The 17,571-nt window shown below is 38.2% G+C and overlaps 1 protein-coding gene across 6 annotated transcripts in view; it reads right to left on the bottom strand.

Annotated features, from left to right (window-relative positions):
- Positions 1 to 1,196: 1,196 nt before the first annotated feature.
- Atg1 (serine/threonine-protein kinase unc-51-like protein Atg1) overlaps positions 1,197 to 17,571 on the bottom strand; it is a 44,894-nt gene continuing 28,519 nt past the window's right edge. For 2 of the 6 annotated variants that reach the window (XM_028177502.2, XM_028177503.2), the window contains 10 exons: positions 16,910 to 17,032; positions 13,756 to 13,928; positions 13,436 to 13,549; positions 12,140 to 12,275; positions 11,146 to 11,291; positions 9,790 to 9,907; positions 6,315 to 6,443; positions 4,729 to 4,847; positions 3,291 to 3,429; positions 1,197 to 2,099 (listed from right to left, as the gene is read on the bottom strand). In XM_028177502.2, the coding sequence (XP_028033303.2) occupies positions 2,014 to 2,099; positions 3,291 to 3,429; positions 4,729 to 4,847; positions 6,315 to 6,443; positions 9,790 to 9,907; positions 11,146 to 11,291; positions 12,140 to 12,275; positions 13,436 to 13,549; positions 13,756 to 13,928; positions 16,910 to 17,032 (1,283 nt within the window). In that variant the 3' untranslated portion in view covers positions 1,197 to 2,013. The remainder of the gene's footprint in view (positions 2,100 to 3,290; positions 3,430 to 4,728; positions 4,848 to 6,314; positions 6,444 to 9,789; positions 9,908 to 11,145; positions 11,292 to 12,139; positions 12,276 to 13,435; positions 13,550 to 13,755; positions 13,929 to 16,909; positions 17,033 to 17,571) is intronic. The other 4 variants (XM_028177504.2, XM_089729490.1, XM_028177506.2 and 1 more) reach the window with 3 other exon arrangements.

The following is a 17,571-nucleotide window of genomic DNA, read 5'->3' as shown; positions in this document are numbered from 1 at the left end:
TTTCAAATTCAGGCATATGTTTATTGATTAGTGTTTTGTTTTCACTAGATTTGTGTATTTTTAATCAATTTATTGGTTTGAAAGTTTCCGACATGAAAATTTTGATCTATAAAAATAACTTCTTAGTTGCCCAAAAACTAAATTCAACAACGACGTATTAAAGGCGATAGTGGAAGCTGACGATAATCTACCGCTAAGTTAGCACCTTTCAATATTAGCATTAAAAAAAATTGCCTAAGATTGGCAAGGTAGGGAAACTTGATAAGTGGAAGCAGCACGAATTGAACGATCGCCAGTTGGACGAACGCGTTAACGTATGCCTCGCGTTGCACAGACAGAGGAACGTTGGAATTTTGAACCATACTTTGTATAACTTACGGTAAAAATCGGTTCTTTTTGATAACTATTAGCGTCATCTTGCTGGTTAGGGCTAAGTTAGGTTCTACACCTAGGTAATGCCTCAAACGAAAACTTACCCTTACATCACAGTGGCGTTCATCCCTGCTGCTTCAACATGACAACGTTCAATCTCACACAGCACAACTGGCAGTTTATGCTACAAGATCTAGGGTTAGCAGTATTGCGTTATCCCCCGTACTCACTAGATCTTGCGCAGACAGATTTCTAGTTTTTCAAAGTCGGCCCAGCTTCTTGGTCGGGATAAAATTAAATACCCGAGCGGCAGAAAGAAAATGCCATAAAAGAGTTTGTTGGCTCCCGTACGCCGGACTTCGTTATGACTTTAACTTTCTGTATACTAAACGGCAACTTCATAATATATATCGTCGTTGTCAAACCAAAATCTGCTATATGTGCACTTTTTGAGATTTTTACTTTTGACCTTTTCGTATAGTTCACAACCCTATCTACCGTATAAAAAAAACTGTTGTGTCTATAGCTTTAATATTTATCTACAGCTTTCATTTGATATAGTTTTTAAAAATTCACCTTCATATAAAATTTTATACGAAAATGTTTTTACTCGTTAATTCAAAATAGAGTTTTTGCACATAGCAGATTTTGGTTTGACAGCGACGATATGTACTCGTCACTGTACGTGAGTAAATTATGGCAATCCACGTTAGACTTGTCACGGTATATAACCGCTATTACAGCGTTATGGTAGGTAATCAATTCCCAGACTAATAACTTCCTGGAGATTACACAAGAATTATACAATAAATAATATGCAAAAATTGTGGTGTAAAATAAGTATTTATTAAAACAAATTAATTTTTATAATACAACAGTCTTTATTCTTATTTCAGTAAAGCATTAAAATAAGTTTTAAGGATCGTACACATAAAATAAAATGATAATTTTGGCAAACTAAATCTAATTCAACGTTTTGGAAAATCGTGATCACGATGCTTAAAATGTCTCAGGCAATACTTTAATTCAATAGAGCTTAAACATAAAAATGCCATTTTGATATTGCTCGACGGTTTTTTCCACGATTCGCGTTGAGATTAATCATCAGATTCTTAGAATGTAAATTTACTACAGGTCAATAACCATATAATGTTAATGCGAGACACACTGATCAACTTTCAATCCTATTTAGATTTATATTATATTTTTTACTTTTAACTTTTTTTTTCAAGTCCAGTAGACGCCTTTCAATATTGGCAATGCAATCATGTGCAGTGTAGTAATGCTGTGTCTACAATAAAATTTTAAATGTAATTAAAAATGTTACAACCATGTCAGTACAGATGGTTTTAAAAAACACACATCTAAAAGCCACAATCAATCGTAAAGCGTTTACTAAAATCAAGTCTTACGACGTAAATAAGGATTGTCTCACTAATTCTACGGAACTTAATAAAATAATTCTCTATTGTATTATTTTCTGTACCGTGTCACGTTTCGTTCATTGATAAAAATGTTTATTTTTTTCACTTTTACTTTTTTTTTGTTTTTCTTCACATAGTCATTTCGCGAGTACAAAATAAAATCACTTCTCGTGTTGCTCCTTATGTGTCCACAATAATATGTGAAGCCGTATTTGCATTATGAGATCCCGGCTTCAATTTTGACATCCATTATTTTGCGAACACCCTTGAGACAGTTTAGTCTACGTTGTACTGCGTCTCGATCTGCGAAATAAAATAATTTATAATGATTATATATTTGAAGTGTATAGTTACCACCATAATGCAGCGAGCCAATTATGCGGTTTGGAGCTGTTATATTAATAGCGGACCCGACAAACGTTGTCCTGCAAAAATTCATTCAAGTCGATCCAGTCGTTTAGTTGTAGTATAGATAAATAACCTAGATACCGACTGCAGCGCCATCTGCCGGGTTGATTTGGGAATCTAAACCATCCAGGATGCCACACAAACGCATACAAAAAAAAAAAATTCAAATCGGTCCAGCCGTTTAGGAGGAGTTCAGTGACAAACACACGCACAGAAGAAATATATATATAAAGATTGAGACGATGCGTTTCAGGGCAGGTATCGGTTTTGTCTGTGATTTCTATTGACCCTATAACCACTTAACATCACGTGGGCCGTGAAATCGTCTATTCCTCTAGTAAAAAAAATATGTAATTTTTATGCAAAAAAATATATATTTATTCTGTAAGGTTAGAACAAATCGATAAAAACTGAATATACAAGTAAGATATTTCACGTTATTTATATACAGAAATCTTTAAACTCAAATTTGAATCTGAAATTGTGTGCTCGCAAAAACTATTGCAGCTAAGCTGTTAAGAAATTCTACCCAATAATAAAAATTACTTGAAACAATCGTTTTCTGATTTCTGAAGTCAGAATTCTAATTCTGTGAAATCGTCGTGGCCTAAGGGATAAGACGTCCGGTGCATTCCGGTGTTGAGCGATGCACCGGTGTTCGAATCCCGCAGGCGGGCACCATTTTTTCTAATGAAATACGTACTTAACAAATGTTCACGATTGACTTCCACGGTGAAGAAATAACATCGTGTAATAAAAATCAAACCCGCAAAATTATAATTTTCGTTTGTTACTGGCGGTAGGACCCCTCTTGTGAGTCAGCGCAGATAGGTACCGCTGCCCCGCCCATTTCTGCAGTGAAGCAGTAATACGTTTCGGTTTGAAGGGTGGGGCGGCCGTTGTAACTTTACTTGAGACTTTAGAACTTATATCTCAAGGTGGGTGACGCATTTACGTTGTAAATGTTTATGGGCTCCAGTAACCACTTAACATGAGGTGGGCTGTGAGCTCGTCCACCCATTTAAGCACTAAAAAAAAGTTCTTCAGGAGTAGGATGGGTTTAATGTATATAGTGCGTATAATTACATTTGGAGAGCGTGGTCCGGTGGTGGGGATGCAGCGGGTGTCTCTGCACGAGCGAGTGCAGCAGCACCTGAGCCGACATGTAGCGGCGCTCGCACTCCTTCGTGTCGCCGAACAGTTCCTCGATGGCCGCCATTTGACACTGCAAGACGCACACGGCGCGGTGGTTATCGACACCAGTGTGCACAGTGCGAGTTTTTTAACGTTCTCGATAGCGTAAAAGTTAACTCAAATTTGTATGGGGTTCGAACGTTTGCCGCTAGGGGCGCTGTTCCTGCTGCATACAAAGGAGACGGAAAATCGTGGGCCAAAAATGTAATATCTTGGAATGTAGTCTAAAAATGCCATATTTTTTTATATAAGAATATAAAAAATCACCTCGATCCTCTTTCTGGGACCGGAGAAAAATGAGAAAGTTAGTTTTTGTCGGTATAACGGTGTGATCGATTTAATTAATCGATTACAGGATTATAAAAAGAAAAACATTGCACTAGGTAATTAATGCAAAGTAATTAAATGAGCGATTTATACTTGTTGTATACAAGTGCGGTATGCGCCGGATTTAATTGCGATTATATACATAAATGAAGAAAAAGTCTATTATTACTTAGCAAAGTAATTTGATTATCGATTTCAAATCGATTAAAATCGATTGTATTTTTGATGACAGTTTTGACAGTAAGCTGACATGACGTTTGTTCATAGATTATCGAATTATTTTTGGCGCTTGTTGGTTTTTTCTGCTCTACTCGTTTTGTATCTTCGACGCATTTTGAGTGTGTATCTATCGGGCTGTTTTTATATTTTTAACTATCACTGCTTTATTATTACGGATTCCAACTCTGCCAGCCTTGTACGACAATTGCTTCTACACTGGACACCGAAGATCGCTCACACGATTGACTAGAAATTGTTGCATTGGATACCTACTGTTGAAATTATGGATCGCTGTGTGAATTGTGGGATAGCAATTCCATATTTCATACCTGATATATATCATTGATATTCATTCATAATATGACATTTAAAAGATTATCCAATGGATATAATAAACATTAACTTAAGCTTAAATAAGTTATTATTCAGCTCTTTTAAAGAGATTGTAACATAACCTAACTTTTACTAAATCTTTATTAACTCGGCTCTCAGATTGAGAAAACTTTTATAATTTTCAGCAAGGTACTGATAAATCTGAATCTATTAATTCATATTAGTTTCATCACGTTACATTCGGGCCCAAAAATGTATGTAATCGTTTCAGTCTCCTTTGAGTTAACTTTTACGCTATCGAGAATGTTAAAAAACTCGCACTGAGCACACTCTACAGTCTACGAAAGCGAACACTCGCCCGGTGAATCTAGTATGACCCCGCGAGGTCACTAGAATAGGTAGGAAAAATAAAATAAAATAAAATAAACAGACATATTATAGAATGACTCACCAGTTCAATAGCGTGCTCGTATAGTATTTTATCGCAGACGGCTGGCGTCACTCCGGCTTCGTGCAGTCGCTTCGACTCGTTGACGATCCATTTGTATTTACCGTTCATCAGGGATACAACTGTTGCGACAAAATTATTAATCACAATTATTTACTGCTAGCTTTCTGTTCAGTCTCGTCCGGGTGGATTAATTACACCTTCTCATTGCTTTTTTCTGTCGCGAATCAAACATACGTTACAGTTTTTTTTTTGTTTTTTTTATTGCTTAGATGGGTGCACGAGCTCACAGCCCACCTCGTGTTAAGTGGTTACTGGAGCCCATAGACATCCATTTCATTTTTATTACACGATGTTATTCCTTCACCGTGGAAATCAATGGTGAACATTTGTTGAGTACGTATTTCATTAGAAAAATTGGTATCCGCCTGAGATTCAAACACCGGTGCATCGCTCAACACGAATGCACCGGATGTCTTATCCATTAGGCCACGACGACTTCAAAGTTTGAAGAATAGGACATTCGTTACACTAGACAATTGAGATGTCGCCTACTTGTTAAATAAATATGACGGCGGCTTAACACATTGACTGCCACGTAGGTCACCGGTGCCCTACGCGGCGCACTGAAATATTTCGATTTCTGTTTCTAAGCGCCTGGATTACCTAACTTCGCCTTCTTTTGTGTTTTAATGTGTGTCTTTTAGGTAGCTTAGAAATAGATTCATTCTCAGTATCTTCAGATTCATCTTTCCCAGAATCTACTAGAAATTCTGGCACCTTAGTAAGAAGATCTAAGAAAGAAATCGACATAATTACTTCAGTGCGCCACGTAGGGCATCGGTGACCTACATGGCAGTCAACGTGTTAAATTGTATATATGAGATGTTTCGTGCCCTTTAGCTCAAGAGCAGTACGAAAACGCATCCTGAATCGTAATAACGCTGCTCGGACCGGTAGGGCTTCTTGAACTCGCATAGGCCGTGAAGCAGTATGCCGGTTTGAAGGGCGGGCCAGATATTGTACTATAGAACTGAGAGAGTTCTTGTCATAAGGCGGGTGGCGGCATTTACGGTGTTGAAGTCTATAAGTTTCGGCAACCTCTTTACAGCAGATGAGCTCTGAGGTGGTTCACACGTCGTCGTCTAAGGCGCGAAAAACACACAAACGGCCTAAGGCTTAAGGCGCGACGTAGGCGTGGATCGGATACACAGGTGTGCCTAGCCCACTGAGTTTCTCGCCGGATCTTCTCAGTGGGACGCGTTTCCGATCCGGTGGTAGATTCTGCGAAGCACGGCTCTTGCTAGGGTTCGTGTTAGCAACGTTGTCAGGTTTGAGCCCTGTGAGCTCACCTACTAGTTAAGGTTACGCTGGAATAGCCACTCAAGGCTATCAGTTAAGGTAGGAAAAAAAAAACAGGCGTGCCTGTGCGACGCGGCTTGAGTGTAATTCAAAATAGATCTCCTTAGTACATTTTGTGTGCAAAAGTAAGCGGTGAAGAGCCGCGCCGAAATCCTCGCCGTTTGTGTATATCTCGCGCCTAAGCAATAACTAAAGCATTAGGTAGATGGCGCTGCGTGCACACTGACCGCTGCGCACTTGCGGCGTGGGCTGCAGCGTGCGCGCGCGGTAGTGCGTGGCGGCCAGGCGCAGGCCCGCCGCCAGCGCCTGCATGGCCTGCACCAACAGCCCCAGCCGGACGCTCTCGTTGCAACGCTCTGGAACACACATTATTATTACACGCTTTATATTAGCTTCACTTGTATGTATGTTTGTAACTGAATCCTTTAGACGCGATTTTGACCCACTTTAAACGGCCAGATTTCATTCAAACTTTGTAGATTTATAGAGGACCGATGACAATTCAATATTTAAAAAAAATATTAAAAAAAAATGAACTAAAAAATGAATAATAAATATTTTCTATTTTTTAGTTGAATTTTATATAAAACATGTTTTTTAGTTTTTTTAAACTATTATTTATTATCAACTAGCTGACCCGGCAGATTTCGAAGTGCCTCAATCGATAAATGAGTCGACTATTATCAAAGCCGGCAATGTGACTTTTGGATAATGATTGGTAAATCATAAAAACGAATTATTGACTTTGTATTCTATTGGCATTCACAAAACTCTCCTGAACGACATCTTAGATAAATAACAGGTTAAGTATTAACCTTTATTTAATGCAGGTTTTGAACCGTATTCTTTGAAGGAGACGATTATATTCAAATCAATCTGTATTGACATATCAATAACATTTTTTTGTCCAAATGCACAGATTGCCACCTTTGATAATAGACGACTCAAATAAAAGACCTAAGCTTTTGTATAAAATAAACTTAAAACGAACAAAAAGAATCCGTCCGACGGGGGACACATCAAAGGAAAAACAAACTTGTTATTTTTATTTAATTCCGAGCATTTTCATATCTATCTACCTTTTGAACCTTCTCTAGACTTCCACAAGTAATTCAAGACCAAAATTAGCCAAATCGGTCCAGCCGTTGATAAAAATAAACCTCATCAATAGCTTTTTAGCGAAAAAAAAAAGGAAAGTCATCTATACTAACTATCTGTATAGTAACTATATATATATCTGTAACTATATATATATACAGTCGTGGTCAACTAATTAGGGACAATCTCTAGTTAAGCCTAATTGTGAATATTTTTTTTATTTTCCAACGAGTCTTAGCAATATTCCATATCTTTTACATGTAAGTGTAATTAGTCATTTATGTGCGCGATTATACAAACAATAACAACTTCTTAAACATTAAACCTCTTTACAGTATAGCTGATACAATATCATAGTGCTATTGGTTCAAAGAATGCTGGCTGGCCATTTAATTAGGGACACTGAGGTATTGCGTTCTAATTTCAAAATTGGAATTTTAATACATTTTTGTTTCTTTTCTTATTGTTTAGTGGTCGTTTTGGCGGCAATCCAGATTTTTATTTTAAGTTTTGAGAATTATTTTGAAGAAAAATGGGTAAAAATAAAAGTTGCGATCCAACACTACGAAAAATTGTCATGAAGTTTGTCGAGCGTTGTTGGTCATACCGAAGGATAGCACAACATTAAATTGTTCAAAAACTATGGTATGCAATGCAGTGCAACATTTCAAGCGCTATAACACAGCTTTAAATGTGTCCAGAACAAAAAGATCGAGAAAAACGACTCCGCAAGAAGATAGAATGATAACCAGGTTAGCTAAGAAAGATCCGTTTCTAGGCTCTATTTTAATTAAACACGAAGTGTTTGGGGCAAAAGAAAGAGCCGGTGTATCTGCGAGGACCGTTCGACGACGTTTGGTAGAAGCAGAGTTGTTCGGAAGAGTAGCTCGCAAAGTACCGTTGTTGAAGAAAGAACATAGAAATGCTCGTTTGGCATTTGCACGTAAATATGGACATTGGACCTACGCCCAATGGCAACATGTACTTTTCTCTGACGAGACCAAGGTTAATTTGATTTCTTCAGATGGAAGGCAATATGTACGGCGTCCTGTAAAAGCGGAAATGAATCCAAGATTCACAAAAAAACAGGTGAAACATGACGGTGGAAACATTAAAATATGGGGTTCATTTTCTGGACGCGGAGTGGGACCTGTGAGGAAAGTTCAGGGTAACTTAGACCAACATCAATACAAGGCAATATTGGAAAAAACTATGCTTCCCTGTGCTGAGGAGCATCTCCCTATTATATGGACGTTTCAGCAGGATAACGACCCGAAACATACCGCCCATTCAGTCAAGTCGTTTCTTACCAGTCAGTTTGTATCGGTGCTAGATTGGCCAGCAAATAGCCCGGACCTCAACCCAATTGGGCACCTTTGGCACGAAATCAGGAAAAAAGTTGCCACTTATCGTAATACAAATTTGGATGAACTTCATGAAGCTTTTTGTGAGGCATGGGCAAACATTCCTGTCGAAACATGTCAGAAACTGATAATGTCTATGCCACATCGGTGTCAAGCGGTAATTACTAACAAAGGTTTTGCTACTGGGTACTGATTTTACACGTAATAAAATGGAGCTGTTAAAGATATTATAACACTGAAGATTATAAGTTTTGTGTAATTGTATTTTTCATTATACTTTACTGTCCTTAATTAAATGTCCACTACAGAATTGTACCTTAATATTTAATACATGTTTAATCTTTGATATTAAATACTTTTTCTATTTATTAAATCTTTTATTTACAGCCATTTATAGCATAATAATCGAACCACATTATGCAAATAATAGGTGCTGAGAAATCAATAGGGTTTTATATTTAAATGTATATAACCGGTTATAGCCCTTCACTATCTTGAATGTCCCTAATTAGTTGACCACGACTGTATATATATCTGTAACTATATATATATATATCTCTGACTAACAATATAATATAATGCGTTTATCAAGTACAACTGTAAAGATAGTTGAGGTTTACGGTCCGAACATAAATTTTTAACGCTTTACGTTTCGAATATACATATGTTTATATTTATTATTAAATTTTTTAAATTATATTTCTTTTAAAACTGTTACATTGTTCGTTCTTAAATTTCTAAGACATATATATCTATATATTAATACGTGAAGCAAAAACTTTGCAGCCCTTTTGACGAAAATTACGCGGGCGGAGGAGTATGAAATTTTCCACACTTATAAAGAATATAGAGAAGAAACGCACAATGCTAACATTTTTTTAAAATAATGCATAAAAGATACATAAAATCAATAAAGAAAACATTACATACACTACATACCATGTATTTGACGCACACACGCATGCATACTATTTATTGTCAAACTTTTGTTCTTGACGTCTGTTGTCAAATTGAGAATAGATTAAATATTGTTTGTCTTTGTTAATATTTTTTATAGTGTAGTCTTGGCGAAATTTCTGATTATAGAAGTATAAAATACAATTATAATAGTGTACAAACTTACAATTCCAATTAGTTATAGTCGAATTTCGACTACTGCGGGACCATTAGTTTTTAATCATTACACTACCTAGTCTTAGGGCGTCATTTACAAAATCTACAAAAAAGTAATCTTATTTACCATCGGACGTGTCCATCAGGGCTGCGATGGGAGCTCCGCAAGAGACGGCCAAGTCCGACAGCAGTTCGGCCAACATCAGAACGAAGTTAAGTTGCGATGACACTTTGCTGTGTTCCTCCTAAAAAAACAAACATCGTATTTAATATTGTTACGTGCTGGGTTTAAAGAACACTTTAAAATTCTCAATTCACTTCTTCCACTTCGCTTCAGGTGATCCGTTCGTTGTTTCGCTTCTAATAGAGATCCGATACTAACTGCCTTCGTGTCATCTCTGCAACGCTTTTATAGTCGATACAACAATTCGATAATTATCGAGAACATTCCCGATAGGGCGAGTAATTTCAATATGTTTCCGCTATTTGATAATAGATGGCGTTGCACTTCTCGAACGTTCTCGATTTTACTGGTTCTTTTGATATTCGTTTCTGCTATTCCACGACAGATGCCGTTACTCTTACCGGCGTAATAATATTACTAGAACCTTCACACTCATTTATCACGGAATAAAATAATTTTTTTTGTTCATTGTTTTGTTTATGTTTGCTCAACATTCGACCGAATTGTAACTAGTATTATAATAGAGAGCATTAGCCGAGTTACCTCTCTTTGCCTTTGTTCTAAAATTATTGTTGTTTTTCCAATAAACAGTATACTGATTTATCTACGTGTAGTACATTGCTGACACATGTGATATTGTCTTGTGTTAACATTTGTTTATTAAGTAAAAATATCATAAGTGGTACGATCGACATATTATTATATTGTTCGTAAGTCATGTAACCACGTGAATGTGTTTCATACACTTAAGTGCATTGTTAGTCTTCTCAATAACAACAGATATTATCTTATTTAAAACTTCGATTAGGAGAGTTTCTTAACATGTATGTTCTTTCTCTTTCTTCCTCGTCCGTTCTGTCATTGGAAACTTTTTTAAATAAATTTACATGTTTTTTATTGAGCTTTACTTTATTTCAGCAATAGTTTAGCGAGTATGAAAGCCGCGTCAAAGAAAATTATTAATGCTAATGGAACAGTGTATTACCGTTTCAAACGCACGGTGCATTGGCTATATTGGTGTAGGGGAATGACACCCCGCCACGCTTAGCTGTTTACTATGCAGTTATAGTAATGAGCAACATACGTTAGTCAGTCAGTGGATAACGTGCAGCGATCCACCGCAGTGGCTGACGCGAATAAACATGTCAATCATACGTAATGTTTTATTGACCGCTCCGATGAGGTTTCCGGAGGAGAGCGCAGAAGGGACACACAACACAACGCACACGCCACCTCCTCGCCTTAAAACCTCACATTGGTATGACGTAACACAGTACAACGTGGTGTGGTGTCGGTTACCGCGAGTATGGTCTCCTCCTGCAGGTTGGGTATGTAGACGGGCGGGTCGGGCTTCATGCCGCGCAGCACGTCGCCGAGCGCGCCCCCCGCGCCGCCCCCGCACTCCCCGCTCGCACGCAGCGCCAGCGCGCTGGGCGGGGACGAGCCTGGACAACAACACCATGTCGTACTTCATAAATTACTGACTGAAATATTCTTTTTTTGTATTGCTTAAACGGGTGGACGAGCGCACAGCCCAGCTGGTGTTAGGTGGTTACTGGAGTCCATAGACATCTACAATGTAAATGCCGCCACCCACTTTGAGATATGAGTTCTAAGATCTCAAGTATAGTTACAACGGCTGCCCCACCCTTCAAACCGAAACGCATTACTGCTTCACGGCAGAAATAGGCGGGGTGGTGGTACCTATCATTGCGGGCTCACAAGAGGTCCTACCACCGATGTGTCCTGATTCCCCCCATTTTACGGTATTAAAACTGAGTAAACTAGGTTACATATAGATTTCGAAGGGTTTTTTTTTTATTATTGCCTTTGCAGGCAGACGAGCATACGGCCCACCTGATGGTAAGTGGTCACCAATGCCAGGGGCAGAGCCAAGCCGCTGCCTACCATTAAGTACTCTCCGCAAGTCTCGTTTGAAGGAGGACATGTCATAGCGCTCGGAAAACACCGTGGAGGGAAGTTCATTCCAAACCCGGATGGTACGTGGTAAAAAAGATCTTTGGAAACGCACTGTCGAGGAACGCAGCGGTTCCAGATAATATGGATGAACTCTGCTCCGATGGCGGGAGGTGTGAGGATAAAAAGAAGATGAGGGGATCATCTCGAATAATTCCTCAGAGCATTCCCCATGAACCATACGGTGTAAAACACAGAGAGAACCGAAGTCCCTCCGTAGACCCAGAGGTCCCAAGCGATCCGTGAATGTAAAGAGTATATTGATTCCGTGCTTAGAATATATTGATTGACGAGTTATTATTGAGGTTGTTCGAACCTGCGGCCGGCCAGCCGGACCTGCGCAGCGGACTCGCGTTGGTCGGCGACACCTGCCACAGCTGCGGCGGCGGGGAGCTGCCGCTGTTGCTGCTGCGACGCCGCGTCGACGGCGGCGTGCCCATCGCGAACGGCATCTACGTTGACAAACCTCATTATTGTAGGCAAACACAATTTGAACTCGTACTATTACAATTACAATTTATATATATATATATACTAGCTGACCCGGCTGACTTCGTAGTGCCTCAATCGATAAATAAAAGACCCTAAACTTTTGTATAAAATAAACTTAAGCAAACAAAAGGAATCCGTCCGACAGGGGATACATCAAAGGGAAAACAAAATTATTATGTTTATTTATTTCCGAGCATTTTCATATTTATCTAACCTTTTAAAACTTCTCTGGACTACCACAAATAATTCAAGACCAAAATTAGCCAAATCGTTCCAGCCGTTCTCGAGTTTTAGCGAGACTAACGAACAACAATTCATTTTTATATATATATAGATTTTTTTATTGCTTAGATGGGTGAACGAGCTCACAGCCCACCTGGTGTTCATTGGTTACTGGAGCCCATAGAGATATTATACAACGTAAATGCGCCACACACCTTGAGATATAGGTCAGTCAACCAAGAAATAGGTCCTTGACCTAGATATTATGGACATATTATGTATAATTTATTTAAAATTCAATAGACGTAAATACGATTTTATTATTCGGTAACAAAATCCGGCCACCCTCTGCTTTGTTTCGCATAAATATATAACTGTTTTATTATGTGTATATGTATAAATGAAATACGGTTTACAATCGCGCCGCCAACTATCGTACATTGTTGGTACAATAGGACGGCGCGGCGTATGGATCGTCGAGAGACCTGACGATTGAGCGAGACGATAAACAATATAAATCGGAGTGAATGTAGATTTCGCTTTGAGTCCGTAGGCGTCATTCGTTGAGAACATTCGTCACCATCAAACCGCTATACACTGCTTGCTCGTTTCTCAGATTTGTATTATTTTTATTTTTTATTGCCCTTGTAGGCAGACGAGCATACGGCCCACCTGATGGTGAGTGGTCACCGTCGCCCATGGACTTCAGCAATGCCAGGGGCAGAGCCAAGCCGCTGCCTACCTACTACGTTGTATTTAGTATATTTATTTATAGCGCACACATTTCGCTATCAACGTTTCTAGAAATGATATAAAACTCATCGGTCTGTGGCCCGGACTCGATGTCACGATATAGCCACGGCTGGATAGCGCGAGGTGGGACCGCGAGCGCACTCACAGTGGGCGGCGAGAGCGAGCCGATGTTCGTGGCGTTGCGGCTGTAGGTCGTTCGGCGCACGTCGATGGGCTGAGATCGCGGTACAGTAGTGTTAGTGGCCGCGGTCAGTGGGCTCTGCAATGTATACCGACACGCTACTCATTTGTCTCCACCGAACGTGAACGATACGTGTAACTCAAGCAGTGATGATGACGCATGTGTATAGCTCAGCAATAGTTTATGTTATCTCATTGCGATATATTTACGTGTTGTAAAGGTGTACTCAACAAGCAGATGATAGCGGATGTGTGAGTGAAACGGAGTCGTGGGGTGTGACGTACCGCGGTAGGTGTGCAAGGGGAGGCGGGTGCGGGGGGCGCGGGGAGCGCCAAAGAGCGGGGTCGGGACGCAGCCTCCGAGCCGGAGGAGGCGGCCGAGCACTCTGCGGACCCGCTCTCCGTCGCCTCCACCAACACAAAGTCCTCTTCACCCGCCCAACCAACCTCCGACGAATCTGCAATAATAACCAATAACTCAATCGACTTGTGTAGTTTTTTCAAACTAGTGTTCGAACGATGATCGAAATTCGATAGTATTCACTGACACCTCGAGATTTCATTCATTCAAGAATCAATTTATGTACATATCACGTTTCATTATTGACAAACCTGTTAATAGTTACTATACATGGAACATGAAAATTAATTAAAAACTAGGACCGAATATTCGTATTTAGAATCAAGACGAAAAGAATCAAACATCAGTAACTTTTTCAATCAGAAATACCTTATTTTAATTAAAATATGCGCGTACAAAAATTACAGAAAAAAAAACTTTCCAAAGTGAATCTGTATCAAAGAAAATATTCTAAAATTCCCTTGACAATTTGCTATGACATTATAGAACTGTACTAGTTTAGAATACTGCATCGCCTCTCACCTACATTTTAAGATTCTACTTCGAAAACCGAAAAAATTAAAAGATGTGGTGTCGTGGGACACCAGGTAGGAACGAAGTTCCTACGGCTAATGCAGAATCGACACAATTTGCAAAAAACAAATCGTGCTCAATTTTATGTAGGTTTTCTTGATTTTTCTCTTAAATTTTGCTGATTAGTTTTTATTTAAGTATAGGAAAGTATTTAGGAAATTCAGTATTTTAGGAAATAATAAATTACGTAAAATAGAAAGAGAATGGATGAGAGAACGAAAAGAAAGAGGGAGAAAGAGAAAGGTATTATACACTACTCGCTTGTATATGCGACTGTCGCGCCTGCGCACGTCTCATTTAACGGTTTTATTCCACGCACTTTTTTCCACGGATTTTTTCTTACGGTTTTACTATCACATTTTTTTCAGTTCGGTCACGCAGCAAAATGCCTATCCCCTCCAAGCCTGCCGTAAGGAACTTCGTTCCAACAACTACGATTTATCTTACGATTACTGGTACACTTACAAAACGCATTGAATATTCCAATTTTATTTGTACGGCACAAAAGCTAGCCTAGCTCATAATGAATTACAGAATTACGGAAAACAATTTACTTTTACTAATGTTCCTTCCTACAAACATAAGCATTGACAACTCAAGATTCATATTTATTTTTTTGTACATTGTTTTTCTAAAAAGAAAAGAATATTCCAACTTAACTGTTATATTTGAGACATTGTACCCGCGCAGTGTAACTTGGGTTCAATATCTGTTTTCTTTGGAATTATTATTAAATGTGTTAGGTGATGCAGAAGAATAAAAAATATTTATCTTTTGTCTCAGACCTTAATTTAACTTTCATTAATTTTTTGTAAGCATTAAATGTAGGAAAAAATTGTATTAAAATGTTTATTGTATCAAACATATTGTGTTTGATTACCGCAAACATTATTAATATTGTATTTTTCTATGAAACTAAGTGTTTGTTTCAAAAAACCATTACTCATGAAAATGATCCATTCATTTGATTCCAAATATACGAATATCTTATCAAGGTATACTCGTACCGTATCAACAGTTGATTATTACGACCGAAGCTAACACATTCGTAGCCTCTATTACACTAGGTTTTGTGATAAAAAACACTTTATTATGCGGAATAGTAAAATTCATTCATGCTCATATTATTCTCGTGTTGGTTTGATACTGTATAAACTAGTGTTCGCCCAATCATCCAAATTCACAGACACTTCAAGACTTGGATAAATTTTGTGTATTACATTATATTTAGCCTTCGGTTTCGTTATTGAGATCTAAATATACTAGTTGTTTCCAAACAAATATTTTGATGACACTAAAAGTTTTTTTATAGATACTATTATAATAACAAAAAAGTTGACAAACAGAGTTGAAAACGGAACGTAGCTATTATAGTAGTTTTCTCTTTGTCTATTTAAGTATATAGATTATTTTTTAATGTAGTGAAAAACATAACAACCAGTTTAGATTTGTTTTTGAAATTATCAATGGTCACTAGCTTAAACCTTAACTATTATTAACTAGATAATTACCGCAATAGGCGTAAAAAAGTTATTGTTTATTTCAAATCAAACAATAGAATATAGTGTTAGCAATACTTATGCTAATGAGGTTAAGAAGTTAGTTTGTTTCGTTGTTTTATTGTTCACGTGTATTTTGTATGAATATATTTACATATATGTATAATATATATTAACAAAGAATAAGGGGAAATTCTGACTTTTTTTAATATTTAGATTTTTCTGTAAGCACGATAACAAAATTAATATCAGGCAGTCCGTTTGCTAGTCTACAATCGAAATAAATTAAAGTTATATTAAAAGTTAATATTCATGAATGAGGGATTACTGGTAGCCCAGAGGCCTTTCCAGTTTCACCAGGACAGGAGAGGTGGGATTTGCTAACAGCTGCCCGAGTGCCTCCAAAGGAGACCTAACAACTCAAGAGCAAGTTGCTTGACGAATGAATCTACTACCGGATCGGAATCGCGACCCGCTGAGAAGATCCGGCGAGAAACTCAGCGGGATGATGCGTGGGTTACACGTCGAACTCTTTGTCGAGTTTGACAGGTACGGCTACCTGGGTCCCTAAGCCTGCTCCTAGCGTTAAGAGCTGAAGGCGTCTAGTGTAAGAGTTATTGGGTCTGATGGATCCACAAGGACGTGATTATAATATAAGACTTTATGGCCTGATAGCGAGACCTTTAAGCCATGTCTTATTTTTTCTTAAATTCTTTTACGTGAAAAATTGTATGAAGTTAAATGAGGTGAAGTTCATTAATTTGAGACTAATCATTTGGAAATGAGATGACATGAAAGAAATTCTCCCGAGATGCTAGGTTCGGCGGCTTTATTTTATTTTCCAACATTTGCGCACTTTCACAGACGCTAAACAGTTAAAAAACCACCGTTAATGTATGTTTAAGCCTGCAGAAACACATAATTACTAAAATAAAACCATTCACACGAATCAGTTCTTAGCGTTCCCGCCAAAAAGTATCTTATAATATAATAAATAAAAGCTCACCGGAGGAGGTTGGCTGTGTTTTCTTGGCAGTGGGTAAGGCTAGGGGCAGGGGCGCGGGCGGGGTGGCGCGGGAGGCGGGCGCTCGATTCGCCACCACGGACGGACCCGCACACGATCCCATCTCTACACATAATAATACGCAATTGTACTCTTACTCTTAACTAGATTCACTCAAACTTGTGCGTACCTGTACGATAACCACAATTCAAATTTCTAAATTTCAATTTTGTGATGGGGTGTCTTAATTTTCTTTTTTATTTACATATTTTACCAAACAGACATGATGATGATATTATTAATTTATCCCTAATGGGAAAGGCAAAGAACTTTAGTCCATACAGTCAAACAGACATGTAGATGAAATGACACAAGAGACATAATAAAATCCTTTTTGATTTCAAGATCTAATTGTCAAATAATAAAAAGGGATGTAACAGTATCACTCCTATCATGGCGTCGGCGTGGACTTATTGTGCACTTACATGTCCTTCCTACATCTTATTAAAATATTAGAATCTATGTTATATTACAAGTGAGGTATATTCAATCATATTTGGTGTTATGTACACGTATTGGCGTTTTTTCTTAGCACACTTGCGTACCTACTTATTCAGTTTTACAAAACTCACAAAACAATAGAGCATGAATAGTAAAAAAGAACT

Source organism: Bombyx mandarina, chromosome 08 (assembly GCF_030267445.1).
Source record: "Bombyx mandarina strain Sakado chromosome 08, ASM3026744v2".
Classification (NCBI taxonomy): domain Eukaryota; kingdom Metazoa; phylum Arthropoda; class Insecta; order Lepidoptera; family Bombycidae; genus Bombyx; species Bombyx mandarina.
The sequence above is the reverse complement of the archived record's forward strand: the minus strand, read 5'-3'. Positions and strand labels throughout refer to the sequence as shown.